This window comes from Ornithorhynchus anatinus, chromosome X1 (genome assembly GCF_004115215.2).
Source record: "Ornithorhynchus anatinus isolate Pmale09 chromosome X1, mOrnAna1.pri.v4, whole genome shotgun sequence".
NCBI classification, from domain to species: Eukaryota; Metazoa; Chordata; class Mammalia; order Monotremata; family Ornithorhynchidae; genus Ornithorhynchus; species Ornithorhynchus anatinus.
This window is the reverse complement of record NC_041749.1, coordinates 55,529,166-55,549,400: the sequence shown is the minus strand read 5'-3', so window position 1 is coordinate 55,549,400 and position 20,235 is coordinate 55,529,166. Positions and strand designations below refer to the sequence as shown.

Sequence of the window (20,235 nt, the reverse complement as noted above, 5' to 3'; positions counted from 1 at the left end):
CCGTCGACCCCCGGCCCACGTCCTTCCACTGTCCCGGAACGCCCTCCCTCCTCACCTCCGCCAAACTGACTCTCTTCCCCTCTTCAAAGCCCTACTGAGAGCTCGCCTCCTCCAAGAGGCCTTCCCACACTGAGCTCCCCCTTTTCCCTCTGCTCCCCCTCTCCCCCCCTTCACCTCCCCTCAGCTAACCCCTCTTTTCCCCCCTTTCCCTCTGCTCCTCCCCCTCTCCCTTCCCCTCCCCTCAGCACTGTGCTCATCTGCTCATCTGGATATATTTTTATTACCCCATTTATTTTGTTAATGAGATGTCCATCCCCTTGATTCTATTTATTGCTATTGTTTTTGTCTGTCTGTCTCCCCCGATTAGACTGTAGGCCCATCAGTGGGCAAGGACTGTCTCTCTCTGTGGCCGAATTGTCCATTCCAAGCGCTCAGTCCAGTGCTCTGCACATAGTAAGCGCTCAATCGATACTAGGGAATGAATGAATGAGCGAATGGGCTCCGCGTCGGGTCGGGCCGCACTTGGGAGAGGATCCCTGGGCCCGGCCACGCCCCCTCGGTGACGTCACGGGGCGCATGCGCACGGCCCGAGGAGGAGGAGGGAGGAGGGAGGGAGGAGGAGGAGGAGGAGGGAGAGGGAGAGGGCAGAGGCCGCCATGGAGCCGGACGAGGTGAGGGTCCCCGCCCTTCGCCCCGCATCCTCTTCCTCCATCAATCAATCAGTCAATCAATCTATCTATCCATCCCACCGCTTGAACCCTTCCCCTGCGCAGAGCGCTCTGGAGAACCCCAGGCCACAGAATTCATAATAATTATTCAATCAGTTCAGCGCTCACTAGGTGCCGAGCCCTGTGCTAAGCGCCGGGGGAGAAACCCACGTGAGGACCCAGTCTTCCCATTTGACAGATGAGGTCACCGAGGCCCAGAGAAGTGACTCGCCCGAAGTCACCCAGCTGACCAGGGGCGGGGCCGGGATTCGAACCCATGACCCCTGACTCTTGCCCCCGAGCCACGCGGGCTCTACCCAGCCCTAGCGCGTGTCCCGTCTAGAGGGGGACGCAGGCCTCGGTATAATTAGTGCTAATTAGTGGGTGCTGATTCTGCAAAGAGCACTGTACTGAGCGCTTGGCGGGGCGGGGCGGGGGGGGGGGGTCCAAAACAAAGCAGAATCAGCCCCCTCCCTGCCCATAAGGAGACGCGGTCGTTAATATAATGCGTTGGGGAGGCATCTGTTGAGCGCTTACTATGTGCAGAGCACTATACTAAGCGCTTGGGAGCGTCCAACCCAACTGAATCAGCCCCTTCCCTGCCCATAAGGAGATACAGTCGTTAAAGTGTAATGCGTTGGGAGGGTATCTGTTGAGCGCTTACTAGGTGCAGAGCACTATACTAAGCGCTTGGGAGCGTCCAACCCAACTGAATCAGCCCCTTCCCTGCCCATAAGGAGATACAGTCGTTAAAGTGTAATGCGTTGGGAGGGTATCTGTTAATAATAATAATGTTGGTATTTGTTAAGCGCTTACTATGTGCAGAGCACTGTTCTAAGCGCTGGGGGCGACACGGGGGAATCAGGTTGTCCCACATGGGGCTCACAGTCTTAATCCCCATTTTACAGATGAGGGAACTGAGGCCCAGAGAAGTGAAGTGACTTGCCCACAGTCACACAGCTGACAAGTGGCAGAGCTGGGCACTCATGACCTCTGACTCCAAAGCCCCTGCTCTTTCCACTGAGCCATGAGCGCTTACTATGTGCAGAACACTATACTAAGCACTTCGGAGCGTCCAACCCAACAGAATTAGCAGAAACACCCCCTGCCCGTACTGAGTTTAGAGTCTAGAGGACGACACGGACGGTAATGGTAATGTGGGTTTTTGTTCAGCGCTTACTCTGTGCCAAGCACTGTTCTAAGCGCAGGGGTAGATACAAAGTAGCTCACAACCTTCATTTGTACAGATGAGGTCACCGAGGCACAGAGAAGTCAACTGGCTTGCCCAGAGCCACCCAGCTGCCAAGTGGCGGGGCCGGGATCAGAACCCACGACCTCTGACTCCCAAGCCCGGGCTCTTTCCACTGAGCCACGCCGTAACCCATCAGTGCTGTCTTACTACGTGCAGAGCGCTGTGCTACGCACGTGGGAGAGTGCGACATTAGAGATTTTTCAGACCCGTTCCCTGCCCGCGACGAGGCGACAGTCAAGGGGACCGTGAGTCGTTCCCTCGCTCCTTCCTCCTTTCCCCAACCCTGTTTACCCGACCCCTCGTCACCCCGGGGGCCACCCTGGAGGTGCCCGGTGGGTCCAGAGCCCCTTTCTCGCCCCCCAGGCCCGCGCAGCCCGGCTGCGGGAGGAAGGCAACGAGCTGTTCAAGAGCGGGGACTTCGAGGGGGCCCTGACGGCCTACACGCTGGCCCTCCGCCTGCCCGCCGCCCCGGGGGACCGGGCCGTGCTGCACCGCAACCGAGCTGCCTGCCACCTCAAGCTGGTGAGTCCCCGGGGGACCGGGACCTTGCCCGGCCACGAGCCAGGCCGCTGTCCTCCTGCCCGATCCATCCGTCGCATCCGTTTACTCTCATGGTGTCTGTTAAGCGCTTACTGTGTGGCGGGCACCGTGCTGAGCGCTGGGGAGCATACAAGCGAATCGACGGTCCGCGGCCCGACGTGGGCCTCCCGGTCTCAAACCCCATTTTGCAGATGAGGGAACCGAGGCACAGAGAAGGGAAGCGGCTTGCCCGAGGTCACGCGGCCGACGAGCGGCGACGGGGATTAGAACCCGTGACCTGGCTCCCGGGCCCGTGCTCTATCCACTACGCCAAGCCGCTTCTCGGGGTGGAATCGGCCCCCGTCCCACCCTTACATCCCCATTTTACAGATGAGAGAACAGAGAAGTGAGGCGACTTGCCCCAAGTCCCACAGTAGGCAGGTGGCTGAGCCGGGATTATAATCCAGGTGCTTCTAACGCCCGGGCCTGGGCTCCGTCCACTTGGGCCACGCTCCTTCTCTTTTGGAGCGCTTACTACGTTCAGAGCCCCGTACCAAGCGCTCGGGAGTGTCCAGAGTGACAGAGTTGGAAGACACGTTCCGTGCCGCCGCCGAGCTTACGGTCTAGAAGGGGAGACGGACATTAATAGAAATAAATAAATTTCCAGATATGGGAGTCAGTGCTGTGGGAATGAGGGAGGAGCGAGTAAAGGGAACAGATCCAAATGCAGGAGCGTTGCAGAAGGGAGTGGGAGGAGGGGAAATTAGGGCCTCGTTGGGGAAGGCCCTCCCTTCCCTCACGCACACACTCATATTCAGTCAGTCGCATTTATTGAGCACCTACTGCGTGCAGAGCACTCAGCTAAGCGCTTGGAATGAGCCATCGGGCAACAGATAGAGGCAATCCCTACGTATGCGCGCACACCACGGTTTTAGGGGGCAGGAGACCAAACCCAGGAGCCCGGTGAGGTCGGGAACGTCCGTCACGCGCGCCCGCCCCCGCTCCCAGCTGACACCCAGGAGTCGCTCCTCCAGGAGGCGGAGGCTCAGGCTCTCAGTCGCCCGCCGGACGAATCCCGGTGCCCGCTGCCTGCTCTGGGCGGGGAGCTCAGACTGGGCCCGGCAGCTCCAAGTTAAAAAAAGAGCCTCGGTCTCCGCCCGCAGGGGAGGTTGCCAACCGAACGGGAGGCGTCCGCCAAGTACCACCCGCCCGAACACGTAGCTTCCCCCGCCACGGGCTGCGCCTCCGTAGTAAGCAGGGCAGTGTCCTAGGCGGGACCAGACCGAAGTTCCAGACGGTTCAGTCAGAAGATCGGTGGTGTTTGCTGAGCGCTCGCTATGTGCGGAGCCCTGCACTGAGCGTTTGGGAGGGTACGGTACCACAGACGTCGTGATCTCTACCCTCAGCATCGGTCGATCATATCTACTGAGCGCTTACCGGGTGCGGAGCACCTTCCCGAGCGCTCGGAAGAGTCCAATATAACGTATTCCCCTCCTACAACAAGCTCACGGTCTAGAGGGGGAGACAGACGTGGATAGAAATACATTTCAGATATGTACGTAAGGGCCGGTAGGAGGGGTGAATAAAGGGAGCGAGTCAGGGCGACGCAGAAGGGAGTGGGAGAAGGGAGAAGAGGCTTCACCGGGGAAGCCCTCTCGGAGGAGATGTTGGTATTTGTTAAGCGCTTACTATGTGCAGAGCACTGTTCTAAGCGCTGGGGTAGACACAGGGGAATCAGGTTGTCCCGCGTGGGGCTCACAGTCTTAATCCCCATTTTACAGATGAGGTAACTGAGGCACAGAGAAGTTAAGTGACTTCAATAATGAGAAGCAGCGTCGTATAGTAGATAGAGCACGGGCCTGGGAGTCGGAGGGTCATGGGTTCCAATCCCGGCTCCGCCACTCATCTGCTGTGGGACTCTGGGCAAGTCACTTCACTTCTTTGGGCCTCAGTTACCTCATCTGTAAAATGGGGACCGAGACTGCGAGTCCCGGGTGGGACGGGGGACCCCGTCCATCCCGATTTGCTTATATTCATCCGTTCATTCAGTCGTACTTATCGAGCGCTTACTGTGCGCAGAGCACCGTACTGAGCGCTTGGAAAGTACAGTTCAGCAACAAATAGAGACAATCCCTGCCCAGCTGCAGGCTCACAGTCTAGAGGGGGGAGAGAGACATCAAAACAAATAAACAGGCATCAATAGCCTCAATATAAGTAAATAGAATTATAGATATATACACATTAAAATAAATAGAATAATATATACACAAGTTCTGTGGGGCGGGGAGGGGGTTAGAGAAGAGAGAGCGAGTCGGGGCGATGGAGAGAGGAGGAGGAGCAGAGGAAAAGGAGGGCTTAGTCCGGTAAGGCCTCCTGGAGGAGGTGAGCTCTCAGTAGAGCTTTGAAGAGAGGAAGAGAGGTAGTTTGGCGGAAGTGAGGAGGGAAGGCATTCCAGGACGGCGGGAGGACGTGAGCCGGGCGTCGACGGTGGGACAGGCGAGAACGAGGGACCGTGAGGAGGTGAGCGGCGGCAGAGGAGCGGAGTGTGCGGAGTGGGCAGTAGAAGGAGAGGAGGGAGGTGAGATAGGAGGGGGCAAGGGGATGGACAGGTCTGAAGCCAAGAATGAGGAGTTTTTGCTTGATACTCAAGCAACCACTGGAGATTTTGGAGGAAGGGGGGTTACACGCCCAGAGCTTTTCTGTAGAAAGATAATCCACCCTGGCGCTTAGTACAGTGCCTGGCACAAAGTAAGTACTTAACAAGTGCCATAATTAATAAGGCTTTGTAGGTGGGGAGAACAATTGTCCGTTGGAATGAGGTCACGGTGGGGCCTCGGTGGATGCACGTGCCGTAGTTGAGAGAGAGAGATCAGATGTGTGTGACAGGCACAAGAGGCTAAACAAATCGAGGAGGAATCCCCAGCGCCGAGGAGGCTGTTGGGATTGCACGGCTCGGTCGGGTGACTCGGGGAAGGCCCCAGAAATACCCCCTGGGTTCCTTTCCTCTCCCGGGCGAGAGAACGTCACTGTTTCTGTTGGACCAGGGACGAATCCGGGGAGCGGGGAGGTGGGCCCGGGCCCAGGCTCCGAGGCGCAAGGGTGGTGGCGGGGTCCGGACCACGAATCCCCCCTCTCTCTCTCTCTCTCTCTCTCTCTCTCTCTTCCCGCAGGAGGATTATCCCAAAGCCGAAGCTGACGCATCCAGAGGTATCCGCGGTGCGGGCTCGGGGTCTCTGCGCTGGTCACACGCTTCTCTCTCCCTTAGGCCGGGACTGTCAGCTTCTCCTGGGACTGCTCCTCTCTTCTCTGTCTCTCCCACCTGCCCAGCCGTTTGCTCCTGGCCGGCCGCACCCCACCCCCCGCCTCCTCCGGCGGTCCCGAGACGCGCCCGTACACCAGTCCGGGCCCCCCGCCCCCCACCGGTCGCCGCCCCGGCTCGGAGACCCGTGGGCGCTCCGTGGAGCGCCCCGCGGAGCCCTGACGCCGCTCCCGTTCGTGCTCAGCCATCGAGGCCGACGGCGGGGACGTGAAGGCGCTGTTCCGCAGGAGCCAGGCGCTAGAGAAGCTGGGCCGCCTGGACCAGGCCGTCCTCGACCTGAAGCGCTGCGTCAGCCTGGAGCCCAAGAACAGAGTCTTCCAGGAGGCCATGCGTGCCCTCGGCAGCCAGATTCAGGAGAAGGTATGGCCGGGGGACGGGAGGGGAGGGGCGGGCCGGGGGCCGAAGAGAAGCCGAGGGTCGCGGAGGTCCACGCCCGGGCCGCCGGAACCGCCGTGGGTTACTGTAGAAAAAGAAACACACCCAGAAACCGGTGGTCGTGATCGAGGCGGATACTCCGCGGGGACCGTGTCTGTTGTACCGTCAGTCGGTCGGTCAGTCGATCGGATTTATCGAGTGCTCCCTGTGTGCAGAGTACAGTGTAACAAAATAATAAGTAGATGGTTGTGTCCTACTCTCCCAGGAGTTGAGTACAGTGTCCTGCACGCAGTAAGTGCTCAATAAACACCGTCAATTAACTGATACTCCGGGAGCAGAAAGACTTCTGGGATAATTGGTTTATAGCAAGAGAAGGGGGGCCCAATTTCATCTCTTCCTTTAGTAGTACTATTATTTATTGAACACCCGCTTGGGCACTGCGTTGCCGTGAGCTGTGGGACAAACTATACTGTGAGCTTCACCTCGAGACGTAAAAGTTCCTTGTAGGCAAGGAACGTGTCTTCCGACTCTGTTGCGGTGTCCTCTCCCCCATCGCTTAGTACGGTGCTCCGCACGCGGTAAGCGCTCAACGAATGCCACTGGTCACGAAAAGAAGAAGCGACGTAATCCCCGCTGTAATAATATCAGTGGTAGTTCAGTGCGTACTCTGTGCCAGCCTCTGTGCTGACAGTATGGCCCAGGGGAAAGAGCCCAGGCTTGGGAGTCGGAGGCCGTGAGTTCTAATCCCGGCTCCGCCGCTTGTCTGCTGGGTGACCTTGGGCAAGCCACTTCACTTCTCCGGGCCTCAGTTACCTCATCTGTAAAATGGGGATGAAGACCGTGAGTCCCACGTGAGACCGTCCGATGACCCCGCGTCTACCCCAGCGCTTAGAACGGTGCTCGGCACGTAGTAAGCGTTTAACAAATACCATCATTATTATTACTAAACGCCGGGGAAGATGCGGTGGAATCAGGAACTTACAGGCGAACGGGGGAGACAGACTTAAAAATGTTTACAGATAGAGTAGTCAGAGCGAGCGAATACGGGACTGAACGAACACGTACACGAAAGTCTGCGGGGAGGAATAAATACGCTCAAACCGCCAGAGGAGGTGGGTATTTGGATTTATAGGACTTGGGGTGCTGGGAAAGAATCGGGAAAGGCTTGTGGGAGGCGGCGAGATTTTATTGTGCCACTGGATGTAAAGTCCAGAAGTACGAGAATACGGTCTCTGCCACGAGGAGCGTACGCTCTGATATGGGAGACGGTCAGAAAAATCATTGCAGTTGGGGTAATCAGGATTAGGCGACGGTACAGTCGATCGTACCTACGAACGTACGTGCCGAGGGAAAATGGAAGATTTTTAGGTCAGACACTTGGGCTGTTGGAGTTCATCGAGGAGGAGGAGGAGGAGGTAGGCTTTTTTTTTTGGAGATGGGGAGAGCTGTGGCCCGTTGGACTGGGGCGGAGGGAGTTCCAGGCTGGCGGAACAGCAGCTGTGAGGGGAAGGAGGCGGACGTGTCGAGCAGCGTGGCCTACTGAGTAGAGCCGGGCCTGGGAGTCCGAAGGACGTAGGTTCTAATTCTGACTCTGCCATTAGTCTGCTCTGTGACCCTGGGCGGATTGCTTCGCTTCTCCGGACCTCAGTGACCTCATCTGTAAAATGGGGAGTAAGACGGCGAGCCCCAGGTGAGGCATGGACTGCGTCCAACCTGTTTAGCTTGCATCTACTCCAGTGCTTAGTACAGTGCCTGGCACAGATTGCTTAAGAAATAAAATGAGAGAGAGGGAGGGAGAAAGAGAGAACGAGAACATGGGACAGATGGGGAAAAAAGGGAGTTGGGGAATACCCGAAAGGAGAAGGGAAAGGTGTGGCAGAGCCAGGTAGCGGAGAGCCTCGAAGCCGACCGGGAGGGGTCTTGGCTTGATATGGAGCAGCGAGGGGAGCCAGCGGAGGGCTTTGGAGCGAGGAGAGCTGTGGGCCGGGCAGCGCCTCAGGAAGACGGTCCTGGCCCCGGCGGCCGGGAGAGATTGGAAGGGGAGAGACTGGAGGCGAGGAGGCCGATGCCTAGTCTAGCCGGGGTGAGATCAGAGCCGTCAAGTTGGACAAACTCCCTGTCCCACGTGGGGCTCACGGTCTTAATCCCCACTTTACAGATGAGGTAACTGAGGAACTGTGAAGTGAAGGGACTTGCCCAGGTTCACACAACAGACAAGTGGTGGAGCCGGGATCAGAACCCAGGTCTTTCTAGCACTTACCTGGCACCGTTCTGAGCGCTGGGGTTATCGACCGACATGGGAAAGCCAGAGAGAGGACCGGGGAAGCGGAGGGCTCTCACCCCGGGAAGCCCAGATTGGGGGTGAGGGGGTTAAGTCTGCTGCTCCTCATTTGCCAACAGCACCAGGGAGGGGCTCAGCTCAACTGAGACCCCTCTTGCCCCCCAGTTCAGAGGAGAGATGGAGGGGCGGGGTGGGGGGTGGGGGTCTCCTCCAAGGCCAAATTGACAATAACCGAGAAAGGGAAAGAGCCCTCCGGGGACCGCTGGAAGTTGCCGTCTATCCCCACCACCCCACCGTCATAGCTTTTTTTAAAAAAAAGATATTAAGCGCTTACTATGTGTCAGACACTTTCCTGAGCGCCGGGGAGGTCCAGGTTAATTGTCGGACACAGTCCCTGTCCCACATGGAGCTCACCATCTATGTAGGAGGGAGAACGGGGTCTCATCCCCATCTGATGGATGAGGTAACGGAGGCCCAGAGAAGTGAAGTGACCGTGGTCACGCGGTAGACAGGTGGCGGAGCCGGGATTAGAATCCAGGTCCTTCGGACTCCCGGGCCCCGGTTCTTTCCTCTAGGCCACGCGGCCTCTTTCTCCGAGCTGACCGGTCAGGCCTGGGGTGAGCCCTGGGTCAGCCTGGGGTCCCGGGCCGGGCGGGGATTAGCGAGGAGCAGAGAGCAGAGGTGACACGGTCGGGGGTTGCTGGTGTGTCTGGCGTCGGGTCTCAGGTGCGGTACAGTCAGTCGACGGACTCCAAAGTGGAGCAGATGTTCAAGATATTACTGGACCCCGAGGAGAAAGGCACGGAAAAAAAGCAGAAGGTACCAGCCCCCGACAGACCCCCGGGGACCTCGGGCAGAGTGGCGGCCCCCCGGTCCCCGCCGCGGCTTCTCCCGGGCCTTGTTCCATCCCGGGAGGACCGAAGAGTGGCCGGCTGCGGTGGAAATTGCCCCCTCGCGGAGGGCCGGGACCTGGGGGCTCCGGAGGGGCCGGGGGGCCGGGGGGAGGGCTCAACCCAGAAGCCACGGTTGGGCCCGGTGAGGGATCCCGGGGATCTTGGCAACCGGGATTTTCGTTGGACTCGCCGGGCTGGCCCCGGGACCCCTCGTGACAGGGTGTGAGCGCCCACTGCGACGCTCCTCCACCTTCTTCCGCAGGCAGCCCAGAACCTGATCGTGCTGGCCCGGGAGGACGCGGGCGCCGAGAAGATCTTCCAGAGCGACGGGGCCCGGCTCCTGCTGCGGCTGCTGGACACGGGCGAGGCCGACCTGATGCTGGCGGCCCTGCGCACGCTGGTCGGACTCTGTTCCGAGCATCAGGCCCGGGTGAGCGGGACGGGGCCTGGGACCCGCCGCCCTCCGGAGCCCCTCGCCGGGGCGGGTGGTGACGGAGAGGGAGAGATCAGGTTGGCCCCGAAACGCATCTGGCTTTTTTGCTGGTTTTGAACGGTATTTCTTAAGCGCTTGCCACGTGCCAGGCACCGTACTGAGCACTGGGGCGGATGCAAGCGAAGCAGGTCGGACACAGTCCCCGTCCCACAGAAAGCTCACGGTCTTAGTCGCCATTTTACAGACGAGAGAATGGAGGCCGGGAGAGGTGAAGTGACTTGCCCGAGGTCACACGGCAGACTAGGGGCGGAGCGAGCAGGGAATAGAACCCAGGCCCCTTTGACTCCCAGGCCCGTGCTCTCTCCACTAGGCCACGCTGCTTCCCCAGCTGGGTGGAGCCAGGTTTGGGTGCTCCCCTCTCAGTCAGTCAGTTGTATTTATTGAGCGCTTACTGGGTGCAGAACACTGTAGTAAGCACTCGGAGAGGCCGGGGGTAACGATAAATAGATGCATTTCCGGCCGGAGGCCAGGACTGCTGCCCCTGGCTTGGAGGTGTGGACTTCCATTCCTGGCCACCCCAAGGGCCACCTCACAGAGGAAGCAGCTTCCCCCGCTTCCCCAACCCACCTGGACCCATTTTGTTCACTCAAGATCCTCTGCTCCAGTTCGACATTATTCCCTCATCCAGTTCAGGAGGATTTAGGGGGCGCTCACTCTGTGCGGAGCGCTGCACTGAGTGCCTGGGAGAGTGAAACGTAGCAAGAAACGTTCCCTAGGGTGCTAGAACCAGGGTCAGCCCGGGTCGGGGTGAGGATCTCTGGCGCCCGGACACCGTCACCATCCGGGGCCTCCCGGGGTGGCGAGGGGGTTGGGAGCGGGTGGACCCCCGGGCCCGGGAAAGACCCAGATGTCCCCAGACAAGTCCAGGAGATCCCGGTCCAGACGCCTTCCCTCGGGCCAGGGCCACCACCCAACCTGAGGCTCCGGTGGGTCTGGGGGAGACGGGCCACGGGGCAGCGTTCAGGACCAGCCCTGCTGCAGCTGCGCTGGAAAGTGGGTCCCTCCCCGGCTTCCCCCGTCCTCGAAGGCCCCAGCGCGAAGAAGGACTTCAGCTGGAAGCAGCGTGGCATAGTGGAAAAGGCCTGGGAGTCAGAAGGACCTGGGTTCTAATTCCTGGCTCTGCCACTTGTCTGCTGGGAGACCTCGGGCCTGTCACCTAGCTTCTCCGTGCCTCGGTTACCTCAACCGTAAAATGTGAGCCGTTAAGACTGTGAGCCCCATGTGGGACAGGGACTGTGTCCAACCCGATTTGCTCGTGTCCACCCCAGCGCTCAGTATAGTACCAGGCACGTAGTAGGCGCTTAGTAAATACCATTAAAAAAGGGTTGGGGGGGGGGCCGTGTCTGTCCCGTCCTTGCTGGTGTCTGACCCTGCTTTCCCAGCTGGGGTGGGGCGGGCCCGGGGAGAGGCCCGGACTGAGGCATCCGACCCCCGCAGACGGTGGCGATCCTGAGCGTCCTGGGCACCCGGCGAGTGGTGGGCACCCTGGGGGCGGAGAGCCCGCAAGTCTCGCTGGCCGCCTGCCACCTGCTGCAGGTCATGTTCGACGCCCTCAAGGAGGGGACCAAGAAGAACTTCGGCGGGAAGGAGGGCGCCATCATCGTGGGTGAGCGGATGAGCGGAGGGCATTCTGCCCCGGTGCCGGACAGGTCCCCGCCCACTCCCCACGACCCAGAGCTGGAGGGGCGTCGGCCTTCCAGCGCCTCTCCCCGGCCCGGTCCGACACGGGGCCTCCTCGGCACCCCGTCGCAACCGATCGCCGGTACCCACCGAGCGCTTCCCCGGCAGATCCCGCCCGGGAGCTGAAGCTGCTGATCGGCAGCCTCCTGGAGGTGCTGACCCAGGCCGGGATCCCCGCCCAGGGCCGGGACAACGCGCTGACCCTGCTCATCAAAGTGGTTCCCCGGAAATCGCTGCGGGACCCCGACAACGGCCTGGCCCTCTGGGTCATAGACCACGGTAAGGGCCCGGGCCGGGGACCCGAAACTCCGCGTACGGGCCCGCCTGCCCCTGGGGCACCCCTCCCTGGCCCCCGTCCGTCCGCCCGGCCCCCGCGGTGCCCCACCATGGCCCTATTTCCATCCCCCCACCCTCCGGCACCCCACCCCGGCCCCCCATCCATCCACCTGCCCCTATGCCATCCCATCCCGTCCTCCTGTCCGGCACCTGCCCCGTGACCCCCGGTCCCCTGTCCACCTGCCCTGTAAGAATATTAGCTCCTCGTCTTCCCCACGGCAGCCCAGCCGCCCGTCAATCAGTCGGTGGTATTTATTGAGCGCTGACTATGTGTGGAACACTGTACCAAGTGCTTGGGAGAGGACAGTCCAACGGAATCAGCCGACACGTTCCTGCTCGGTGGAGAGCTAGGGGCCGGGCATTCTCCTGGCTCGGTGGGGATGACACCCGTGTCCCGGCGTTTCTCCTCCTCCCCACGGACAGCTGGCCCAGGGATTATCCAAACCCCTCTGGCCCCTGCCAACAGTCGCCCCCGACCCCCCCCAGCAGCCAAAAGCCCGTCGTGCCGGGCAAACGAGCCGTTGGCCGGCGTCAGCCACCGAGCCCCCTCCCCGGCCCTGGTTCCGCTCCGCCGGGGGCACGGGGGAGAACCGGGCCACAGCCGAGCCGGGCGTTCGTTCTAGGTCTGAAGAAGATCCTGGACGTCGGGGGTTCGGTGACGGAGACCCCCGGGGGGGGGCCGTGACGGAGAACACGCGCATGAGCGCCTCGGTCCTCCTCAACAAGCTCTACTGATGACCTGAAGGGGGACGCCGAGCGCGAAAACTTCCACCGGCTTCTGTGAGAGCTACATCAAGTAAGGGGGCCCGCCCCCGGGGAAGTCAGGCGATCAGTCGGTCGTTTTATTGAGCTCTTACTTGTGTGCCGAGGCGCTGTACTAAACGCTCAGTGTAAGCTCTGTCTGGGTAGGCAATGTGTCGGTTGTATCGTTGTGTTATACTTTCCCAAGCGCTTAGTTAGTGTTCAGATATCACACTGCTTGCCCGATTCGCTGTAACAGTAGGACAGATCCACTCCCTGCCCCCAAAAGGATTTTAGAGGGGAAGTCTGCCTGTAACGGGGAGAGGAGGCCCCGTGCAGAACGACCCTCCCAGGGTCCTAGGCCACACACCTGCCCTGCATGGCTTCCCCCAGAAAACCAGCCCTCGCCTTCTCCCTCTCCTCCCTGGGCCGGGGCCCTCCCGGGTTTTTCCCAGCCGGGCAAGGGGCTGAAGGGATGGGGTGATGTCTCAGAGCTGTCCCCTGGCCTGCTCCCCTTGACTTTGAATCCTGAAGCGTCTCTCCCAGTCTGCCGCTGGTAGTCTCCGCGTGCTGTGGGCCCTTTGAAGAGACGCAGCCGAGCGCAGTAGGGGATAGAGCACTAGGCCTGGGAGTCGCAATGTCGGGTTTCATTCATCAGTCGCGATTTATTGAGCGCTTTACTTGTGTGCAGGAGGCCGCTGGACTAGCGGTGGAACGTACAGTTCGGCCACCAGATAGAGACAATCCCTGCCCAACGACGGGCTCACAGTCTCAAAGGGGGAGACAGCAAAACAGAACAAGTAGTCAGGGCATCGATACCGACATCGGAAAAAGGTAAATAGAATCATAGATATATAGACATCGTTAAAATAAAATAGAGGAAATAATATATACAAATACACACAAGTGTCGTGGGGAGGGGAAGGGGGTAGAGCAGAGAGAGGGGAGTGGGGGCGATGGGGATGGGAGAAGGAGCGGAGGGAAAGGGAGGGCTCAGTCTGGGAAGGCCCCCTGGGGGAGGTGAGCTCTCGGCAGGCGCTTTGAAGGGGACGAGAGTTCGGGCGGAGGTGAGGAGGAGGGCATTCCAGGACAGCGGGAGGACGGGGGCCGGGGGTCGACGGCGGGACGGGCGAGAACGAGGCCCAGTGAGGAGCGGAGCGTGCGGGGTGGGCAGGAGAAGGAGAGAAGGGAGGCGAGGTAGGAGGGGGCCAGGGGATGGACAGCTTTGAAGCCCAGAGTGAGGAGTTTTTGCTTCGCGCGAAGGTTGCTAGGCAACCACTTGGAGGTTTTTGAGGAGCGGGAGAGACGGAGAGGATGGGAGATCAGAGAGAGGGCTGACGCAATCGTCCAGCCGGGATGTTATGAGAGCTTGTAGCCGTTCGGATGGAGAGGAGAGGGCGGATCTTGGCGATGTTGTGGGGTCTAATCCCAGCTCCACCACTTGTCTGCTGCGTGACCCCGGGCAACTCACCTCATGTCTAAATGGGGATAGAGTCCGTGAGCCCCACCCGGGACGGGGACCGCGTCCACTCCAGTTTGCTTGTATCCACCCCGCGCTTAGCGCAGTGCCCGGCACCTAGTGAGCGCCTGACAGATACCACGATCATCATTCTAGGAGCTGGTTTGAGGGCCAAGGACCGGCCGGGAAGCTGCGGGCCATCCAGACGGTCTCGTGCCTCCTGCAGGGCCCCAGCGAGGCCGGGAATCGGGCCCTGGAGCTGGGCGGCGTCATGGAGGGCGTGATCGCGCTGTGCGCCTCGGAGCGCGAGACGGAGCAGCTCCTGGCGGTGGAGACGCTGATCCACGCGGCTGGCAAGGCCAAGCGCGCCTCCTTCATCACCGCCAACGGCGTCGCCCTGCTCAAGGACCTCTACAAACGCAGCGACAGGGACACCATCCGCATCCGGGCGCTGGTGGTGAGCCGGGGACCGGGCCGCCCGAAGCAGCGGTGGCTCCGTGGAGAGAGCGTGGGCCTGGGAGGCAGAGGGACCTGGGTTCCTATCCCGCTTTCGCCATGCGTCTGCTGTGTGACCTTGGGAAAGTCACTGCACGTCTCTGGGCCTCAGTTGCCTCGTGTGTAAAATGGGGGTTAAGACTGTGAGCCCCAACGTGGGACGGGGACTGTGTCCAACCTGTATCTGCCGTGGCAGTTAGAGCAGCGCTTGGCACATAGTAAGCGCTTAAACAGGTCCCATTATCCGAGTCCGCGCGCCGGGTTTCCGCTGCTATCCGCCATTTTCCTAGGCGCGCAGAGGCCACCCTGGTGGGCCCACGCCATGGCAGCCTTATAATAATGATAACCGTGATATTCGTTAAGCCCTTACTCTGGGACAGGCACCGTACCGAGCGCTGGGGTGGAGTCAGTCCCCATCCCACCTGGGGCCCACGGTCTTCATCCCCACTTTCCAGATGAGGGAACTGAGGCCCAGAGAAGGAGAAGTGACTTGCCCAAGGTCACACAGCCGGACCTCCCTCAGAGACCAGAGGGCAGGCCGGATGGGCGATGGGGGGGAGGGGGTGTGGACATCTCTCTCTCCGTTCCTCCCGGAGCTCTCACCCTCCACTCCCCGCTCCCCCACAGGGGCTCTGCAAACTGGGCTCGGCCGGGGGGACGGACATCAGCATGAAGCAGTTCGCCGAGGGCTCCACCCTCAAGTTGGCCAAGCAGTGTCGCAGGTGAGCGGGGCCCCGACGGTCCGGTCTGGTCCGGCCCGGGGCGGGGGGTTGGGGGGGACGCGGTCAGCCAGCGCCCCGCCCCGTGCCTCCCCGCCAGGTGGCTGTGCAACGCGACATGGACCCGGGCACGCGGCGCTGGGCAGTGGAGGGCCTGGCCTACCTGACCTTCGACGCGGACGTGAAAGAGGAGCTGGTGGAGGACGAGGAGGCCCTGAAGGCCATGTTCCAGCTCGGCCAGGTAGCCACGCCGGCGTGGGGCTCGGGGGCGCCGCCCGGCCCGCGGGGCAGAGATCCTCCGGAAGCCCGGCCCGAAGCTCTCGCCCTCCGGGGAGGGCGGGGGGCGGGCTGCTGGCGGTGCCCTGCACGGTGGGGCGGGGGGTGGGGCCTCCCCGGGACTCGCAGGAGGCCCAAAAGCAGGTCCCGGCCTGGCCCGGGAGTCGCCCGGTTGCCCTTAGGCGGAAGCTCACGGCGCAGAGCGCCAGATCCTGGCCAGAGTCGTCCCCCGCCGCAGGCGGGGACGGGGGGACGGGGCGACGGCGGCGTGGCCTAGTGGGCCAGAGCATCGGTCCGGCGGCCACGCGGACCTGGTTCCAATCCCGGCTCCACCACTTCTTCTGCCGTGCGGCCCGGGGCAAGCCACTTCACTTCTCTGGGCCCGAGTTACCTCACCTGTAAAGTGGGGATTAAGATCGAAGCCCACGTGGGACGTGGTCTGTGTCCACTCCGACTGGCTCGTATCTACCCCAGGGCTCAGTACAGTGCTTGGCACACAGTGAATGCTCAACAGATACCAGAGTTATCATCCTTCTTCTTCTCTGGGCCTCAATTCCCTGATCCGTAAAATGGCGATTGAGACCGAGCCCCACGGGCTGGGTCCAACCTGATCAACTTGGATCTAAAATGGGGATGAAGACCGTGGGTCCCACGTGGGACAACCTGATGACCTTGTCTCTACCCCAGCGCTTAGAACAGTCCCTGGCGCCTAGTAAGTGCTTAACAAATACCGACGTTATTATTATTACCCCACCCCGTGCTTAATACAGTACCCGGAAGGTAGTGAGCACTCGATAAATACCAGAATCATCATCATGTTTATTCTCTGAGTCTCAGTTCCCTCATCTGTAACATGGGGATGAAGAACGTGAGCCCCACGTGAACCGTGTCCAACCTGATTAGCACGTATCTACCCAGCACTTAGTATACAGTGCCTGGCACGTAGCGAGCACTTAACAGATACCAATTTTTAAAAAAAAAGGCGGCAGCCGGCTGACCTCCTTGTGGTCCTGCAGTCGGAGGAGAGGTCGGTGCTGTTCGCCGTGGCCTCGACGCTGGTCAACTGCACCAACAGCCTACGACCCACGAGGAGCCCCGACCCCCAGTTGCTGGAAGCTGGCCAAGTATGCCAAGCAGCACGTGCCCGAGCAGCACCCCAAGGTGAAGGCGGGGGGCGGGGGCAGGTCGGGCCAGACCCCACCCTCCCGGGAGGCCAGAGGCCGGCCTGGTCGCCCCCATCTATCCCCAGCCTCCGGGAAGGCCTGGCCCCAGTCCCCCAGCGGAGACGGTCGGACCCCCGCCGCCCTGCCCGGAGGTTCTTCCTTGGAGCTCACCTTCAGTGCCCCTGCTGCCCAAGCGAAGGGGAGTTTGGGCATCGTTGCCGGGGGGCGGGGGGTTCTCCTCCCTGAGCCGGGCCCCCTCCCTACAGGACAAGCCCGATTTTGTGCGGGAAGCGGCGTGGCAGAAGCTGCTGGCAGCCGGCGCCGGTGTCGGCCCTGACCTGCATGGTGAAGAGCGAGGAGCCCGGCGCTGACCGATCCCTAGCCGGGAGCTGGAATCTCGAGGTCTGGCGGAAGGGGCGGCGGGTGGGGGGTGGGGGCTCGGGGGAGGGGCCCCCCTCGGGATTGGCTCTCGGGGCCGGGGTGGGGGGGAAAGGGGGAGGGCCCCAAAGAGCGAAAACCCTGCTCCCTCTCAGCGCCAGGGCACGGGGAGAAGCCTGGTGCCCCCGGGCCCCCAGGTGGGGCCTGATGGGCCGGGCTGCGGGGGGCCGCGGGGAGCCCCCCCCCGGAAAATCCTGGCGCGACGGTCCTCTTCCCGCCAGAGTGTTCCTGGCTTTGGTGCAGGGAAGCGGCAGGAGCGGGGACCGTGGTTGCCCAGGGGGGTGGCAAGAGTGGAGCGGGGTGCCAGGGATGCCCGGGTAAGACGGCCGGCGGACGAGATGCGCCCCTGGGCCGCGGTCTCCCTGAGGGCGGGGGCGTGGTCTGGGATGGGCCGGTGGGGGCCCGGCGTCCCCAGAGGGGGAGGCGCGGAGGCGACGTTCCCGGCCATCCCCCCAGCCCGCCTCACCTTGGGCTCTCTGTCCCTCTCTCCGCAAGGCGCTCCTCCCGCTGGCTTCTGGAGGGCACCGACACGGGGCAGACCAAGGCGGCCCAGGCCCTCGCCTAAGATCACATCACCTCCAATCCGGAGATGACCTTCCCTGGAAGAGAGGTCGATTCCCCTTCCTCCTCCTCCCTCCTCTCCGACCTGACGGCCCCCTTCTCCCCCGGCGGGTCGGGGAGGGGACAGCCGCCGGTCCCTTTCGGGGGGTGACTGCGGGGTGGCCTGTCCGTTGCAGCCTGACGCCAGGCGGGCTGGCGGCGTGTGACCTTCGAGCGTTCTGATACTCGCCCCCCACCTTCCGACCCCGCCGCATTTACGTACCTCTTTAAATTACAACATTATAAAGTATCTCGTTAATATACGTGTCCCCCTCTAAACCGCCCAGCTCGTCAGGGGCGGGGAACGGTCTGCTGATTGTGTCGCGTCGTCCTCTCCCGGCTGCGCTTAAGCGCAACGGTCTGCGCACGGTGAGCGCTCAGTAAATCCCAGTGATTGATCGTTCCAGATCTACGAGGTGGTCCGACCCCCTCGTCTTCTTCTGCTGCGCCTCAACTGCTCCGGGCTGCAGAACTTCGAGGCGCTGATGGCCCTGAACCAACCGTCGGCGGGATCAGCGAGAGCCTCAGGTAGGGAGCCGGGTGCGGGGGTGGCGAGGCCCCCCGGGGAAGGGACCGGGAGCGGGGTGGCTTAGTGGATAGAGCGCGGGCCTGGGAGTCAGAGGGACCTGGGTTCTAATCCCGGCTCTGCTGCTGGGTCTGCTGTGTGACTTCACTTCTGCGGCCTCCGTCCCTCAACTGTAAAATGGGGATTTAGGACCGTGAGCCCCTAGTGGGACAGAGGCCGTGTCCAATCTGATGAGCTTGTGTCGGGCGCTTAGAACTCAGAACAGAACTTGGCTTAACGAGTCCCCTAATCAGTGTGATTATCATGGGCGCGGCCTCACCGAGGGCTCCCCGTGCTCCCCGCAGGCAGAAAATCCTGAAGGAGAAGGCGGTGCCCATGATCGAGGGCTACATGTTCGAGGAGCACGAGATGATCCGCCGGGCCGCCACCGAGTGCATGTGCAACATGGCCATGAGCAAGGAGGTGCGGCCGGGGCCACGCGGGGGGGGGGGGGCGGCGGGCGGCCGCGGGCCGGACCGCGGGGCCCACTGGACCGTCTTCCCCCTCGCCTCCCGACCCCTCCGCAGGTGCAGGAGCTCTTCCTGGCCGAAGGGAACGACCGGGCTGAAGCTGCTGGTGCTGTACTGCGGGGAGGACGATGAGCTGCTGCGGCGGGCGGCGGCGGGCGGGCTGGCCATGCTCACGGCCTGCTGCCCCCGCCTCTGCGCCCGCATCCCGCAGGTGGTGAGTCCGGGCCGCCCCCACGCGCTCGGGGGGGCGGGAGGGAGCCGGTCCCCTCGGCCCCGAGGGGGGACAGGAGGAGAGCGAGTAAAGCGGTGCGGTCCGATGGAGAGGGCCGGGCCTGGAAGTCGGGGGGTGTGGGTTCTAATCCCGGTCCCGCCACGTGTCTGCTCTGCGACCTTGGCCGAGTCACTTCTCTGGGCCTCGGTTCCCACCTCGGAAACACGGGGGACGGAGGCTACGAGCCCCAAGCGGGACGGGGACTGTTTCCGACCCGATTCGCTTCTGTCTACCTCGGCGCTTAAAACGGTACTCGGCAGAGAGTAAGCGCCTGTCCGGGACCACAGTTAGTTTTCCCGGTCCTCCCGGCCGGGTGCCTGTCCCCCGAGGGAGGACAGGAGGGGCGGGAGAAGCAGGGTGGCCCAGCGGATAGAGCACGGGCCTGGGAATCGGAGGGACCTCGGAGGGGGCCACCCCGGGGCAAGTCGCTTCACTTCCCTGTGCCCCCGTTCCCTCACCTCGGAAGTGGGGACGAAGACCGAGAGCCCCACGGGGGCCGGGGCCCGTGCCCGCCCCGATCGGCCCGTATCCCGGCCCCCGGTAAGCGCTCGGGGGGCCGCGTGACTGAGCCCGGGGCCCCGGCCCGACTCCGGCCCCGCAGACCACGCACTGGCTGGAGATCCTGCAGGCGCTGCTCCTCAGCCCCAGCGCCGAGCTGCAGCACCGGGGAGCCGTGGTGGCCCTCAACATGATGGAGGCGTCGCGGGAGCTGGCGGCCGCGCTGATGGAGAGCGAGGCCCTGGAGATCTCGCGTCCTGGCCAAGGCCCGGCCGGGGCCCGGGGCCGCCGCCGCCGCCGCCTGTCTCGGGCGGGCGGTGGCCTACGGGCTCATCAGGCCCAACCGGGAGGGGGACTGAGGGCTCGGGGGGGCCCCCCGGCCGCTCGCGGGCGACACCGGCCGCTACGCCCGCCCGCGGCCCACCCGGGTCCCGCGGCCTCCGGGGGTCGGCGGGTACCCGGGGGAGGCCGGGCCCTGGCTGTCTTGGGCCCCACGGCCTTCCTGACGCTACCGGCTCGCCACCGATGCGCTCCTCGGGCGGGGGGCTGGGTGACCCCTCCGCTCCCCCTCCGTCCCCCCACACCCAGGGACCAGGCGACCCCTCTACTCCCCATCTGCCCCTCCTCCACCCGGGGACCACGTGACCCCTCTCTCCCCATCTGCCCCCCCCCACCCCCAGGGACC

At 62.5% G+C, this 20,235-nt stretch overlaps 1 protein-coding gene across 1 annotated transcript; it reads left to right on the top strand.

Annotated features, from left to right (window-relative positions):
• The first annotated feature begins 605 nt into the window (after positions 1 to 605).
• UNC45A (unc-45 myosin chaperone A) lies at positions 606 to 19,974 on the top strand. Its single transcript, XM_029051893.2, is given in 32 exon segments — positions 606 to 671; positions 2,323 to 2,481; positions 5,649 to 5,685; positions 5,982 to 6,157; positions 9,180 to 9,272; positions 9,609 to 9,776; positions 11,277 to 11,445; positions 11,628 to 11,798; positions 12,479 to 12,529; positions 12,532 to 12,587; positions 12,589 to 12,633; positions 12,635 to 12,651; positions 14,212 to 14,512; positions 15,178 to 15,272; positions 15,370 to 15,380; positions 15,383 to 15,510; positions 16,562 to 16,660; positions 16,662 to 16,706; positions 16,975 to 17,031; positions 17,033 to 17,086; positions 17,089 to 17,110; positions 17,370 to 17,389; positions 17,391 to 17,441; positions 17,642 to 17,659; positions 17,661 to 17,756; positions 18,154 to 18,243; positions 18,246 to 18,274; positions 18,617 to 18,734; positions 18,839 to 18,874; positions 18,876 to 18,995; positions 19,654 to 19,799; positions 19,801 to 19,974. Coding segments are annotated over 32 exon segments (2,802 nt in total). The 5' UTR covers positions 606 to 656; the 3' UTR covers positions 19,910 to 19,974.
• Positions 19,975 to 20,235: the final 261 nt, after the last annotated feature.